Below are 15,208 nucleotides of genomic sequence, written 5' to 3'. Positions count from 1 at the left end.
CCGTCAGGGGCTTAGCGGCTGCGCTCATTGGCAGAATCCGTCATGGGCACCCGTCAACGTGGTTTCGTTGTCGAGGCGTGCCTCTAGTCTTCCCGCGGCAGTCCGGAACCACGACGGCGAGATAGACCGTCAAGCCATCCCCTGCTCGAGTCAGTAGCGTAGTGAAAGGACCGTCCTTGATGCGCCGATGATGTGCTCCTCCAACACCGTGGGAATGAGGATGTGCGTCGCATGTGCGGAGACGACCTCCAAAGCAGTGAAACAGAACAGGATTTCTCCCCGCTGCTTCACATGTCATCATCGATAAACTATGATCTCAAGCGTCTTCGAGAAGCTGCAGGGCACGGCGCGTTGTGGAGAGTCCGACGCGTCGTGTAACCTCCTGTGATCGACGAAACGGCAGCGAGCGCAAGTCCCAACTCTATTCTCTGCGGGAACCTTTGCGGAGTTGCGGCAAAGTTGCTTTTGCCCATCAATAGACCGAACCTCTTTCGAGAGAGTTTGCATGATTAATTCACACTTTGGACGGACACTTTGAGCTGGCCGCTCCCTCCCGACGCGCGCAATTCCGTCGTTCCTCCTGTCAGTCCCTGCGCCATCAGCGACGGACCCTGAGTGACAATGGAACTGCTGTCCATGCGCACTCGACGATGGTTTCGTCTTGCTCAGGGCGAGCTGTTGGGGCCAGGGACCAGCAAGATTTACTCCGGGGCCCTCATTCTTCCAGAATTATTCTCCCGTGTTGAGGGCATGTCACAGGCTGTCCGAGTAGATTGCCGGCCCACCCTGAATGCTGCCTGATGGGTATAGAATCTCCGACACGAGCTTGAGCTTTCCGAATTTTCACCACGATCGGCCAGCGGCTGTCACCAGAGAGACGTACGACCAACACTGACTAGCATGCTTTATTGATGACCATCTTTTTCTCTATTCATTCCAACGATAATTGTGCGTGCCAATATCACTAGGTCAACAATGAACAGCGATGTCATCTGGCAAACTCCGTGTTATGAGTGCGCATTCAGGCAGTTTGTGAAATCTCAATACCCAGCCAATCGTTCGTCTATTCTAGTAGCCCGACCAGCTTACACCAGAGACGAGTACAGTGCAATGCAAGTCATCTTCCGTACCGGATATGGTGCGCACCACCGAGCTACCCTCTGTCTGAAAACCACATTCGTTTTTTCCTCCGCATCGGTAGGGTCTGCCAACGCTTATCGTTCTTCAGCCCTCCCGAGCACCATTACATGCAACAACAGCCGGAGCGTCAAAGAACCACGCGACACGGCACGAGCATAGGAGAAAACCCACCGCGCGGCAGCCCGTGTCTGCTTGCGTCACTCTTGACGAACGTTGTGTCTTTGTGCTTCTTCAGGAAAACCGGTTCAGGCTGCGCACCCAGTCTAAACGACCTAGTTCCTAAGGCCGTCTTGCGACACCGAGTTGGCCAAAACGACGGGCGCTGACGCAGGAGAGACTTAGGAGAGATCTGTTGCCATCGCTCGATCGCGGCAAACTTGCTTTGTTTCCGGTACCATGTCCCTCTTGACAAAAGCACATCTGATCACAGAAGAAGTAAGAAGCCAAACGTTGGAGAAGCAACGCGTTAGCGGGATGGTAGCTCAGCCTCGAGCCACCAGTTCTTCCGATTACGACAGAGCAATCTGTCGCAGCTTCAGCTTCATATTGTGGCGCCGTCGCTGCTGCACGACGACGTAGGTGGTACTAGGCCTTGAAGTCAAGTTACGCAGTTGCATTTGTCTTTATTGACACTGGACGTTGAAACAGCCACTCGTGTTTCGCACCATCTCAGCTACTATACCATGGTACATCCGCTCCTCAGCTGACAATAACAGCTCTCGGCGAATATCAAATCTAGCCAGCCATAGAGCCTGTCGTTGCCCATATATCGCCGATTTCATCATTCATGCCATCTCAGGGTCCCGAGGTCTTTGCAGAGTACGGACCATTGTATACTCCCCGCTCTCCGAACATCTTATCGGTATCTCCCATCCAACGTCAGCTGAACGGCTCCGCAAGGCTTCGGCCCGAAGCATGTGTGTTAATCATCTGCATCTGCCCGTGGACTACTGTTATAGCGATAACAAATTTTCCCTTTGGTACGTGGACCTAGTGTTTACGTGAGCTGAGCAATACACGGTCTGTGTACAGTGGAACTACCAATGTGTCCCCCACAAACGTCTGCATGTCACCTGCATTGCATCGTGTCAGTCTGTTGATCCAGCCTCGCCTGCTTCATCTGATAGTTCACACCGCAGAGGCCATAGTTCATACGGCCGTGATAGACTGCTCATTGTGCATACTGCCTCGGTCTCGTGTCATGCCATGTCATCCTTCCCCCACCCGGTCAATACAGCTGCAGCACCACGACACCAATGAACACTCTTACTCAGCATCTTACCCCAACATCTCAATTATCCAGCTCGATCAGTACATGCAGGTCTTAGTCGTGTCTTTACACGCGAGGCGCCACAGATCATAAAACCCCACATGATATGCACCACGTCATCCCACACCAATACTCTTGAGCGTCAAACTATACTCGTTTCTTGATAAGACTACACAGTACAGCTCATCATAACACGAGACAACGCAACATACACTTTCATTGATTCCGAACCAAGCTTTGCTCAAGGAGTCATCTGATCAGATGATAGACAGTCTTTGCAGACAAAATCGAGTGGTGATGAGCAAGCTGACCGTGCGTACCATCAACACGAATACACTCCACAGAACTATTGTGACTCTGCCTGAGCCTTCCCCACTCACGATGCAAACTGAAGAGAAATCTTGGTTGCTCGGGAGATATACAGATACTACTGCAAGCAAGATGGGCGAAAGCAAAATGGGTACCTGCAGCTAAGTCTCTCTTGCATCTGACAACAGCGGGCATCCTGTCCTTGACCGCCATTTCATGCAGGTGCGCGCATGCGCGTCTAGACGCGAGCCAGACCGAATGTGGTTTGCATAGACGCACGCAAGACCCAAGATGCTGGAATCTGCCGGTACAGGGAGTCTTGTCTCGGGGATCTGGCGGGTGTGGGTTCATGAACATGTTGATACACCGGATGGCTTTGCGGTGAGAAGAGCGGTCACGGTGGGCGATAGGATCTATGCACTCATCCAAGGATGATCGGTTCAACAGCATACTGGTTCAAGCATTGCGCAATCACGGTCCAGGTTCAGGGAATTAGATGTGGCAAATATATGATTGCATTACTATATACACTATTGCCATCGCGAATCTGCTCAGAAACAGCGATCAAGACCAAATCACTGTACATGGTTAGCAAACCAGTTCAACCAAAATGTGCTGTCAGATGACGACTTTAAGGTATAGGGATCAGTTCTCCAAGGTGATTGTATCTTCAATGTAATTAAGAAAGAACACAGCGAAATCATGTTGTTCATCATACGAGGGGTGGCGTGTAGAGCGGGATGTGATTCAACTTACCAAAAAGTGCAGGATAGTAGACCTGAAAACACCGGAGTGGGAACTGCATTCGAGATGTTAGCATACGTCCAAAGAGACATACGACATCCGTGGTGGATGGAAAGTACGAGTCCATCAAGAATCAGCCTGGTACACACACGTTAGTTAACGTTCTTGGAGAGTCTTCGATTCTGACATACCTCATTAAATCAGATTTTGTGGTAGTGATCAGTACGACGGACGCTCGTTACAACGCCGCCGCTCACACAGTGTGAATATCAAAAGAATCATCATTGAAATGATGGACCGTCTGTTGGAAGAAAGAGCTTGTCATACCTGCGAGGCCTGTTAGTTGAACAGTTCGCAAGAACGCATCGCAAAATGTGGTATGTGACGGCAATCAGAGATGCTGTTATCAACAAGTAAAGCCTCTTCCGAACACCCACAGGTTTGTACGCCTGCTTTTGATGGATGCCGGTCAAGGCATACGTTATGTCCGCCCGACGCATCGAGGTATCATCAGGAAGCCAGGAGTGTTCGCAGAGGGGAAGGTTCGTGTTTATGGGAGTATGTACCTGCAAGTACCAGAGTTAGCAAGTTGATCGCGAATAACGTCTTGCAAAATTGCGGTAGGGTTTAGCAGTGTCAGACAAGGCTGAAACTAAAAGCAAGGGTGTCGACATTGTATATTCAGGTCGAGGAATGCCTTTCCGTGTCGTGTTTTCATCACTCTGCGGGTGGTGGGATGAAGAGGTTGAGATGTCTTACCTTTAGAGAAATTGCGAAGAGATGAGGAAACTGCTGGCGCTGGTGACTGCGATACTAGAACGTTGTCAGCAAGTGTCCAAGTACACAGATTGGTAATGCTGATGCGCTTGATTGCATCATTGTAATTCTAGAGTTGTGTAGTCCTTCACGGTGCTGTAGGATTTGGATTGTTCGTATGTGATAATCTTCTGCAGGAGTCGCGGGGACGGAAAAAGCTTACCTGAAATGTAAAGCATGCGCGCTCTTTGAGTTAGTATTGATCAAGATGAGTACTTAGAGGCGCGCATAATGAAGCGCGTTGCGATGTAGGTGATGAGAATGATGTTGGATTGGTTTTGAGCTCCAGAAATTTTAGCTTGCTCCGGCGCCGAGCCTCCGTAGCGCCGCTTATGTAACCAACCCAGCCAACCAGTTCCCCACCTGCCCTCAGCGTGATGCATGTTTGGGACAATTGTTGTCGACGCACCTAGCATGTGTTCTAGTTTGCCTAGGCCTTCGATGAATATGCATCTACAGCAATGTCGGTAACCTCTCCCAGGACTGTTTCATGGCAGTTGAGAGCCTCTGCTGCGGTACCCAGGTATTCAACCCCTACCTAGGTACCTCCTAGATCATCTATTTTCCTCCAACATTGCTTTAGCGCACCTCCACAGAAACATCTACAGCATGGAGACAATGATTCATGATTTTAAAATCAGCCTGCTATCCAGAAGATCGGCTTCTTCTACTTAGTCATCTTTCCATTCTACTGATCTAGTGAGACTTATACGATTAAACGATCGCACCGGCCAGCAATCCGTACTGTATGGTGTATCATCTATGATCGTCACAGGAGTTCGTTGACTGCATTCATTACCCCGCACCGGCTACCATTAGCAGCTTACAAGAAGCCACGCAGTGCCTTATATGCGTTATCTTCGATTCTCAACAGGCCGCAAGGTAGCGCCATGAATTCATCGCCGAGCATTTGGCGCGGCGATGACGAAGATTCGTTGCCTTATACCCGAACTTACAGAAGGAGCAAATCAAGATGCCGGTATCAATAGATATCTATGCGGGCTGACACTTCAGCCTTCTGAAGAGACCGGATGCGGCAAAATCACCCAACAGTTGCAGCAGCAAGTGGCACTCGCTTCCAGTAGATGTTCGGGCAACCCTCCTTCTGATTCTGCCAGGTCTCAGCCTTGTGGCTTGTTCTGGTAACATACAAACTCAAGTCTTGCATCGAATTGAGGGAGAGAACTTAGCGATTGTTTCCGACATCATCAGAGTCGTCAGTAACCAGTAAACGATACCACTTTGGACTTTCGTCTATTGAAGTTATGGTGACTAACTTCTGGCCAACCTTGCATCCTCCCATCAACACGAGTAGTACTGAGAACCTCGTCAGAAGACCGGAATTGGCTCGGCGTCACGGATTTTGGAGTTTTCTTGCCCGCAGTCCTCTCGTTCCATTCGCCCTGTTTGCTGGAATTAGCTGTATATTTACAGTTGTGTTTTTCGCTTCGTGGTTGAGCAAACAAATCCTTCACTGCCCGGCATGGGCGAGTAATTGCACAGTGCCTCGCCGCACCCAAGAAATTACGGACAACATCGGGACCGTGCAAGGAATCAGCACAGTAGTTTACTCCATCGGATTGGCAGCAATAGCCTATGCTGCCCACGCTTTCTCTGAATCAGCTTTGTGGCCGCTACTGTATCGACAAAACTTCACACTGAATCAGATGGACATATACCTTAAGGCGAGCGGTGGCTCTATTGCTTCTTCCCCGGCTGCTGTGTTTACGATACGCAATCTCAACTCTGGTCTGATTCTGTTTGCGACCATTAACATCACATTGCTTCCACTTGCCGGCGCTCCATTAATGGGACGTGTATTTAATCAGCAAAATCAATCCAGCGTCTTTGAGAGTCTGTACGAACGCCCGGGTGGCATGATCGGTCCAATATTCATACAAAGAAACCCTCCTGGTGTCATGCTGGAACGAGCTGCAGCTTGGTACACTTCATGGGCGTGGAATATGTCTACCGAGCCAATGGGAGACCAACGCAGTTGGATTCTCGACCGGAAGACCTTGTCAGAACGCGGCAACTTCTCTGCAAACGCTGTAAGATTGCAACAGGAGATCAGCTGCACAGGGTGGAAAGCGAGACCCAAGAAGTGGAAAAACGGGATTCTAACATTCAATACAAGGATGAACAATCCCGAAAATGGGCGATCTGAGGGCGATCAACATTCTACTGCTGTCAAAGTTCGAAACAAGGACAAACTTGCTGTCCGGGCAGACGACTACGTATTTGAATCACCAACAAAAACCCGGGCGACGGTTGTTTTCGCTGCGATCAACGGTTCAATCGTCGGAGGTGACACCACAACTACGGAGGGGTTCGGCAAACAAATCACCAGTATAGCGTGTCAAATAACTATCGAGTTTGTGGATGACATCCTCACTGTCGGAGTGGCTCCCGATACAGCGAGAGCACAATTAGGAAGCGTTGCACAGCTGAGAAACTCTAAAAGCTTGAACGAATTGGCGCTCTGGTTTGCTATATCACCCGTTGGGAACGGGGCTAGCGTCTTCGGGACAATGCCGATGTATGATGCTCCTTGGGGCGAGATTCCACTCCGATTTACTTCTACCAACGAAGGCTTGAACAAAGGTTGGGAAATGGAGAAAATTCGACATTTCATCAGTGTTTCAATCGGGGCCACTGCACTTCGCGCAAGTACTTCGCCCGATGCCAATCCCGTCACAATGCGTTCGAGCGCCCACACACTCAAACTGGATCCAAATCGGCCACTACTCTTGCTTGTGCTGCCTGTTTTGATACTCATCAACGCAGCATTCCTAGTCTTATGGAACGCACGACTATATCGGCAAACCAAGATTCCGTGTTATCAGCAAGCGAAGCTGAGCGAGATCTTGACGTTCTCTCAGTCCAATGACCTCAGAGAAGCGGCGGAATCAGCGTGGCGTAGTGAAGGGGCAAAGAACAAACTCGATTCTCTGGGGGTACGCTACTGGTATGATGAGGGTGCTTGGGCTTTGCATACCGTGAACGCTAGGTCTAAAGGTCAGAAGAAGTCGCGCAGACAATCACTCGCTGGTTACGAGCTTGTTGATCGGAATGTATGAGACTTCGCGAACTACATTTCTTCGCTCGCAGTGATAAAACACAAGCATGTCCCTCAAGCAGAATTAGCGCTCGTATACCAACTATGTCGTCAGCGTAAACATTCTGCCATTTTTTATCTTTCATATAATTATCCACCTTTCACATAATTCTCTCGGACCTGCGCACAAGTTCAGATATCATATCAATGTAATCTCAAGCCGTCTCTTCTATTTTCTCAACATTCTAGAACAATGAAACCAACAACGACCGGACATTCAAAGCCGTGCCCTGATCCATATGCTGCAACCTCCTTCCTAATCTATACAACGCAACGCAAAGAGATTCGGAGCAAGTACCCGACATATCACTTTCTCATCTAAATCCTTCACACAACATCGCACCACAATCTTGTACTGACGCTTCGTCGCATCCCTCGCGTATGTGTGCCGCACCACGACTGTGCCGTACACAACGGCACGGATATATTGCAAGTAAAGAAGGGCGGAGGCACAGTTAGGAACAGAAGGAAGCGGCACAGAAGAATCCATTGATGAGGCACGGTTGACCTAGCGTAAGTCGTCTAAATCTGCTTACCTAGGTAGGCAAATTATCGCGATCTCGTCGCATAGTGCGTTTGAAACCTGCAAAGCGAGATTACGCGTTATCGACGTAGTGTGACGATTAAGTTCCGTGATTCGTGGTGTGATGGTGTGATGAAGGTGCAGATGATGAAGGGTCATGTGATGCAGTATGTCAAGGGCTTGCCTGCTATAGCTTTCCGTTGGTTCCAGTAATTACGTCGACGATGACTAAGGTGTAGTGCAATGAGCGTATCGGACTCGTGTTTCATCACGGGAAGGTCGAGACAATGGCGTGTCGTAGGTAGAAAGAGGGCATGATATTTTTTGTCACAGTGGATCATCCATCAAAAACCCTCTCATAGATCCTATTGATCTGCTTTCGCAAATGTCCCAGAAGAAGAACCCAAATTAAAAACAAGAAAGGCAAAAAAGTTGATCGTTTCGCTCTCTTCGCTATGCACACGCAAGCTCTCATCCGACGATGAGCATGAAGACAATCCAAGGCCCTGGTTCCATCTCAAACTGAATGCCCTTTCGAGCCATCAACTGCCGTGAAAATATACATTAGGAAAGTAGTTGGAATGAAGTGAAGTGAAGTGAAGTAAAGTAAAGTAAGGTGAAGTAAGGGGGGTATGGGGCATGCAAACATAAAAGGCAAGAAAGAAGAGAGGTATCGGACAAGGACCTCTCTATGTCCAACCGACCATAGCGCGTCCAACGGTAGATGTGTGCCAGAGATGCGAGCGTTGCAAATCGTTGAAAGCATAAAGACATGTCGAAGAAAAGACGCTACTGCGAGCCTCGGAGGGCAAACTAGGTAGAGCAGGTGTATCGGGGGTATGTCGCGCGTGGTATGTAAAGATCCCTTCCAGTACGCCGGTATAAGCAGGTAGCAAAGAAGCAAATACATGAAGGTTAAAGTTGTGGGTGAGTGGATAAGCGGAGAAGCTTAGAAGCAGTTTAAGGTGCCCTTCTTCTTGCCTTTTTTCTGCGCATTGTTGAGAGCTGCCATGCGAGCTTCGAGGTGGGCACGCTCGGCCTCAACGCGAAGACGGGCGTTGCGTTCCTCTTCAACGGCTTGGAGAGAGTGGCGTGCTGCGCTGCGCTCTTTGCGCATCACGTTCAACTCCTCTTCCAGAGTAGCACACTTCTTTCTAAACTGATCCAGATCAGTCTTGGTCTTGGTGCTTGAAGCTTCCAGGTCAGTCAGAGCATCCTCAAGGGTAGCTGTGAGCTGCTTTTCAGCAAACAAGTGCTTCTCGATGGTACGGATGCGAGCTTCTTGGTCTTCGACCAACTGAGCATGCGCAATATCTTTGCTCTGATGGCGCGAGGTAGGGGGAGAAGGCGCACTGGCCTGTGGTGGTGGGCTGCCAGGAGGGAGAGGAGGGAGAGGGATGGCAGGTGGTGGTGACGGCAAAGAGGTGTGCGCGGTGCTCTTGCGCGCAGTAGAGTTGTTCGAGTTGGATCGTTGAAGGTCTTCACGAGGATCCATAGAGACACGAGTAGAGTTTCGCTTCGCATCAACCAGTTGCGACTAAATCATGTTAGCTCATTGTTCGAAGTTGAGACTAAGACAAACTTACCTCCAAGAGTGCGATCTTGATGCGCGACTCCTGTACCTCCTTCTCAAGTTCTTCACCATGGTTCATGGCATCTTGAAGCTCGCGAGTGCGCTCAGTTTGTAGAGCCGACAATCGGTTGTTGGCAGCCTCATGCTGGTCCCAGTTCTGGTTGAGCTGATCTTCAAGTTCTTGTACGAGACGGGCGCTCTTATGCTCCTTCTCGCTGACTTTCTCGAGCTCCTTCAATGTCTCGGCGTTGATGATTTCGAACTCCTTCATCTTGCCCTTGAGTGTATTGACTTCGTTGGCGGCTTCCGCGAGGTCTTTCCTAGCCACCTCGCGGTCGGCTAAAGCCTCCTCCAGCTTGGTAGTGATGGACTTGCGTTCCTGAACCAGTGCTTCGATATGAGACTGCACATTGCTGATGTCTGTCTCCTCGCCTAGTGCAGTCGAAACACTCTCAAGCAGCGTCGCCATCTCGGACTTGGCCTGGGAAAGATCCGCTTCGAGCGAGGCAGATGTTTCTCGATGAGTTGTCAGCTCTAGCGTAAGCTTTTCAAGCTCGACTGCGTGTGTCTTCTGGATAGAATCCATGCCTTGTTGATGGTAGTCGATCGCTGCCTTGTGCTCTTCGATCTGCCTCTCCAAGTTGGAAACAAGCGACCGGTGAGTGTCCAGTTCCTTCTCGGTGAGCGCCCGGGCTTCAGAGTCTTCCTCAATCTGTTGGATAATGCTTGCATGAGATTCTTCAAGCTCAGCAAGGCGAGCAGCGTTGTTGACAGCCGTTGATTTGTGCTGGTCAACTTCGGCTTGTAAGGTAGCAATAAGCTCAGAGTGCTTGGCTCTCTCCTGTTCTAGAGCTGCCTCAGACTCAGCGCCTCGGGTTTGCTCGATCTCAGACACGCGTAGAGCGTGGTCAACTTCGAGTCGCTGTTTCGCAGACTCTAGTTCGCGAACTGTCTCAAGATGTCGTTTCTCGGAGGCCTTGGTAGCTTCAATGGCCTCGAGGTGCTTGGACTGCCAGTGAGCAGCTTCATCACTGAGCGTAGTAAGCTGAGTGTGGCGACTAGCCTCATCTTGAGGTTCTTCGTGACCGTTCACCATCGGCGTCGCCTCAGGCGTCCGGCGCGGCGATGCTAGATCATCAGATGAATCAATGCCCTTCGCAGAAGCCTTGAGGGTCTCAATTTGTTCTCTGAGTTCTTGTTCGCGCTGTGTGTGGGAATCCTTCAACTCCTTGATGTGCTCTTCATTCTGCTTCATCTGATCCTGCATCGAAGCAACGATGGAGATGTCGAGAGGAGACCCAGCCTTCAAGCTAGAACGTTCTTTTGTCAGGCCACTGATCAAAGTCATCTTGCCTTCCATCTCCTTGCGTACAGATTGCAACTCCATCTCCAGATCCTGCACTCGCTCAGACCGGACATGAAGCTCTGACATGATAGTGTTGAGGTTGACCTCAAAGTTTTGGATGGCATCAGGGTCTTCTTCTAGAGTATCCAAGGCCAAGTTACGAAGCGAGGCGAATGCGCGGTTAGAACGGTCGTTCGCGAGAACTGCTTGACTGGACTTTCTGCGAATCATGTGGACAGACGGGGAAGATGGTCGATTCGCTTGCATCTGGGCTTTCTGAACCTCCGACTTGAGCTCTTCGACGTAGTCGAGTGTGTCTTGATGCTCTTCTTGAAGGTCGGAGTAAGTTTGTTGAAGCTTCTCTATACGTTCCTCCTTCTCGTTGTGCAGTAGCTTCAGTGCCTTCAGCTCTTGGATCAGCACGGTGTCAGGAATGTGCTGCTCTTGGTTCGTGGAGGCGACTGATGTCCGTCGAGCCTTGGTCTCATCGTGACCGACCTCCGTCTCCTCTTCTGAAATATTGTTGTTGCCAGACTCCGCTAAGGACAATTCCGCAGACAATGTACGCGAGGACGATAGTGGGCCATCCTCTGGTGTGACACCATTCGTTCCCGCCTCTGCTAAGAAGGAGCTTGGTCGAGAAGAAGCCACTGACGTTACTCCATTACGGCGCGCCTCATCTACAGAGTCTTGAAGGGCGGCCAAAGTCCGCAAAGCCTCTTGGTATTTGCTGGCAAGTTTCTCGTAGTCTTGAAGCGTTCCTTCATGTTCAACGCGTAGGTCAAGCAGCTCTTGAGTGACGGTGTCGAGTTTGTCATTGACAAAGCGAGTTTGCGCCGGGCTGGAAGGCTCGTCGCCTGCGGCTGAAGCAGCCTTGACAGCAAAACGATCCTTTTGCTCGTCTGCACCGTCATGTTGGGCAGATGTGCTGGCTGTGAGTGGACGCTCACTCTCTTCAGGAATGGCATCCACGGGCGTGCCGAACTGGTGCATGCTCTCGCTAGTAACCCGCTTCTCCAGCTTAGGGCGCTTTTCGATGAAGGGATCACTAGGTGTCTTGGAGTGGCCGTTGACGTAGGAGTCATCAGCGGGATCCTTATGGTCGAGCTCGTGGAGGAGATTGTCCAATTTGGCCACGCTGCGTTGCCTTTCGACGACATGCTTCAGTCGCTCGATCTCACGGGTCATGATCTCAGTCTCCTGCTCATTCTCGGCCAGACGCTCTTCTAATGTTGATATGTATTCCTCGCTGCTTGTTTCGTTCTCGCGAGCCCTTTGCAGCTTCTCGCGCAGCTCAGTAATGATAGTGTCGTTCTTTTCGATGCCATTCGCTGAGTTGTCGATTTGGCGCTCGAGCGATTGGACATACTCTTCGTTGTTCGCGTCCCGTTCCATTGCCTTCTGAATGCGCGATTGCAGGTGATGGTTTTGGCTTTCGAGAATTGCAATGCGTGTCTCCTTCTCCAGAAGGTCGCTCTCGTTATTCGACAGAGATGATCGTGTGTTGGAAAGGGAGGCTTCCAGCGATTGGATCGTCTTCTCGTATTCCAACACTACGGATTCGACTGCCTCGGCAAAAGAATTGGATCGTTTCAGCCTCTCAAGTGCAGAGTCACCAATAGCATCCTTGAGCATAGGCGTTTCAGTTTCTTCGTTGTCGCGGGCTTTGGTAATCTCGGAGATTAACTTAGCGTGACGGGCGCTGAGCGCATTGTAGTTTTCTTGAACGTCAAGCAACTGGTTCTGAAGCTCAGCTTCGCGCTCGTCCTGGCGCTCGTGACGCTCTTGAGGGTTTGCTTTCTTTCTATCTGTGCGCTCAGATAGTCGAATCTGGTCTCGGAGAAATTGGACTTCGGCCCGCAAGCGGTCGATGGCCGCCTGTTTATCACTGTCGTCATGGATTTGTTGGATTTGGGGCTTGACTTGGATAGCGCGGGCGCGCTGGGCGTACTGGACGGTGTTCAAGGTTTCGCTTAAGTGGAACTCGGCTGGGTTAACACAAGCAATCATGTAGGTGATGGCGTTTCCGCCAAGCGAGTCCTGCAGCAGGCGCGTGAGCCTAGAGTCGCGGTACGAGACGTAGCCCCCATGGGAACGTGCCGACAGCTGCGAGATGACTTTGCCCAAGCTCGCAAGCCCTGCATTGATGGATATACCCTCCCGAGCCCGCTCACCCTGCGCTCCTGTGTTCTTCAACCTCTCACTTCCTGCCAGATCTACAAAATGCAACTTGCTGTCGACTGTCACCCAGCTCTCGCTCGAGGAGCCCGACATCATCTCGATTGGGACGGATCGGCGCTTCTCACGAGTCGAGGTAGGTGCGGCAGGTGACGACTTCTTCTGGACTAGGTTTAGACTGAAGACTGCGTGTGAACGGGAAGATTTGGCGTTGACCGCCGTCGCATCGGTTTGCCGGATTGCGGAGCCGAAGTTGAGCGCGCCGAGCATATCATCGACTGAGTTGATAGGAATCTGGGTCAGGCCAGTTAGGAGAATGCGACCGTCGCGGTCCTCGCGAATGTTCACTTGGGGCCTGTCATTGGGAGCCACATGCTCGGGGATCAGCAAGTCGCGAAGTTGCTCATTGTAGATCTGCATTCGTCAGTTGCTTGGTTTTTCCACTTGATCAGGGCTTATCTTACCTCGACGTAGGTCGCCTTGAGCTGCCAGTTGCGATTCGCTGATGACGATGACGACGACTTGGTGGAAATGTTGTGTATGCCCGACAGACGGCTGCTTGGTGCGCGGATGCCTGATGAGCCTCGATTGCTGTTACCCTCAAGCTTCTCGAATAGCAGCGCCGCTGCGCGAGGAATGATGCCTAGTGTGAATTAGCACGACTGTCTTGCTTTTGGCAAGGCAATGTCCGACATACCCATGACATCGTTGTCCGCCTGGTCTCGCGGACCTGTAGTACCCATGGTATACGACTTTCCAGCGCCGGACTGGCCGTATGCGAGGATGGAGACATTGTAGCCCTCAACAAAGGACTTGACGCTGTCTGAGACGTATTCAAAGACACCCTCCTGCTCAATGTCCTCGCCAAAGACGCGGTCAAACACGAAGACCTTCTTGCCGCCAGGAGCATCTATCGTGAGACTTGAGGGTGATGTGACGTGGCAGAGGGCGCCGCGAAAGCGCTGTGGAATGAGTTCGTAGCCCGGTTCGCCGTTTTGCAGTGGCGGTCGCACTCGTACAGCTGCATTAGACTGTGGTTAGAATGGGTGATGTTCAGCGGACCCTGAGAATGCACCTACCAACTTTGACTGCAGTCCTGCTGTCTTCATCTGAAGCCCTACTGCCACCGGGTTTACTGCTCACGCTCATGCGACTGGAGCTGCGGTTCGGTCGGATCATTGCGCTCATGGGCCGCGGAACGCCGTTTGCGGGCGAACCTGGTGGTGAGGTGGCCATGGGTGCGGCTTACGGCTGCGCCGTTGTGTGCGAGTGGTGTATGTGCGCCGACCGTTGGATGTGGTGTTGTGTATGCTTTTGCGGTGGAAGGAACGTGGATCCAGCAAAGAGTGACTTGGGCGTTGTCGGAGCGGCCTTCATCCGCGGAAGCAATGCTGGCCGTGGTGGTGAAGGTGGTTGGTGCGAGCGCAGATTAGCCGCCTAGAAGTCGGGGCAGCAGGCTGTGGGTTGCGTTCGCAGCGATTAGGATAAGGGCACAAAAAAGAAGAGCCCCAGGATAAAAAATGAAGACGCGGATTATTTTGCTTGTGAAGGCCCTTTGAGAGCAAGCAAGCAGGGCTTACTGCGGGTTACCAACGCGCCAGATGCCCCTTAGCGTCTCCAGGGGCCGCCTTTGGATACCCCAGCCAATTGCTGCAGGTTGGCCCAAGTAGTGTGCCGTACCTGTGCTGTATCGGCGTCTGTGTGCCTGGCTAAGACCGTACCTAGATAACCTCGGCGTCAAGTCCACTGCCTGACTCTCGAGTCAACTGCTCGCCGGTCCCACTCCTGTCCGGGCGACGGATGCACGCTGTGAGCGTCTTCCCCTGCGTCGACAGCGACCCCTTCAACGTTATACTATGGTAGACCGTCCTGCAATTGGACCGCTACCCAAGGAATAATGACTTGTAAACTTTGTTTTCGTGTCGTTCGCCCCTGCCTTGGACCCCACTAGCCTTCACCATCTAGTCTTGCCTCACTAGCGATCGACGGCCCTTCCTTCCCATCCTCCTGGCCTATCTCTAACCTGAACCAGGCGACGCAGCTTTGTCATGCCACAAAGGAGCCCGAGCATAGCACGCGCAATGCCATTCATGCACCGGCAGTCCGCTCCCGGCCTTGTCCTCCATACGCAGCCATTGCGGCTGTAGATCCCCTCAGCCTCATCTCATTGCTGAGGAAACATTTCAGCTCAT

At 51.4% G+C, this 15,208-nt stretch overlaps 4 protein-coding genes across 4 annotated transcripts; 1 reads left to right on the top strand and 3 right to left on the bottom strand.

Annotated features, from left to right (window-relative positions):
• Positions 1-2,581: 2,581 nt before the first annotated feature.
• Positions 2,582-3,589, bottom strand: CC77DRAFT_787046 (hypothetical protein). Its single transcript, XM_018533178.1, has 2 exons — positions 3,476-3,589; positions 2,582-3,297 (listed from the first exon to the last, which is right to left on the bottom strand). Exon 2 carries the CDS (start codon positions 3,167-3,169, stop codon positions 2,660-2,662), a length of 510 nt encoding a protein of 169 aa, XP_018387559.1. The 5' UTR covers positions 3,170-3,297; positions 3,476-3,589; the 3' UTR covers positions 2,582-2,659.
• Positions 3,590-5,419: 1,830 nt separating this feature from the next.
• CC77DRAFT_1019143 (hypothetical protein) lies at positions 5,420-7,529 on the top strand. Its single transcript, XM_018524766.1, has one exon. The coding sequence runs from the start codon at positions 5,545-5,547 to the stop codon at positions 7,357-7,359; it is 1,815 nt and encodes a 604-aa protein (XP_018387558.1). The 5' UTR covers positions 5,420-5,544; the 3' UTR covers positions 7,360-7,529.
• Positions 7,410-8,029, bottom strand: CC77DRAFT_1019142 (hypothetical protein). The gene has a single exon (XM_018524765.1). The coding sequence runs from the start codon at positions 7,885-7,887 to the stop codon at positions 7,654-7,656; it is 234 nt and encodes a 77-aa protein (XP_018387557.1). The 5' UTR covers positions 7,888-8,029; the 3' UTR covers positions 7,410-7,653.
• An 840-nt stretch (positions 8,030-8,869) lies between these two features.
• CC77DRAFT_932632 (kinesin-domain-containing protein) lies at positions 8,870-14,252 on the bottom strand (the record flags this gene model as incomplete). The annotated part of the gene is made up of 5 exons (XM_018534268.1): positions 8,870-9,457; positions 9,507-13,430; positions 13,481-13,659; positions 13,714-14,037; positions 14,096-14,252. The coding sequence occupies 5 exons, from the start codon at positions 14,250-14,252 to the stop codon at positions 8,870-8,872; spliced, it is 5,172 nt and encodes a 1,723-aa protein (XP_018387556.1).
• Positions 14,253-15,208: the final 956 nt, after the last annotated feature.

This window comes from Alternaria alternata (genome assembly GCF_001642055.1).
Source record: "Alternaria alternata strain SRC1lrK2f unplaced genomic scaffold CC77scaffold_7, whole genome shotgun sequence".
Lineage (NCBI taxonomy): Eukaryota > Fungi > Ascomycota > Dothideomycetes > Pleosporales > Pleosporaceae > Alternaria > Alternaria alternata.
The sequence above is the reverse complement of the archived record's forward strand: the minus strand, read 5'-3'. Positions and strand labels throughout refer to the sequence as shown.

What these genes read in the sequence shown, in the direction of transcription:
- CC77DRAFT_787046 (XM_018533178.1), bottom strand. Translation starts at nt 3,169, where the DNA reads ATGCTGTTGAACCGATCATCCTTGGATGAGTGCATAGATCCTATCGCC.
- CC77DRAFT_1019143 (XM_018524766.1), top strand. Translation starts at nt 5,545, where the DNA reads ATGGTGACTAACTTCTGGCCAACCTTGCATCCTCCCATCAACACGAGT.
- CC77DRAFT_1019142 (XM_018524765.1), bottom strand. Translation starts at nt 7,887, where the DNA reads ATGGATTCTTCTGTGCCGCTTCCTTCTGTTCCTAACTGTGCCTCCGCC.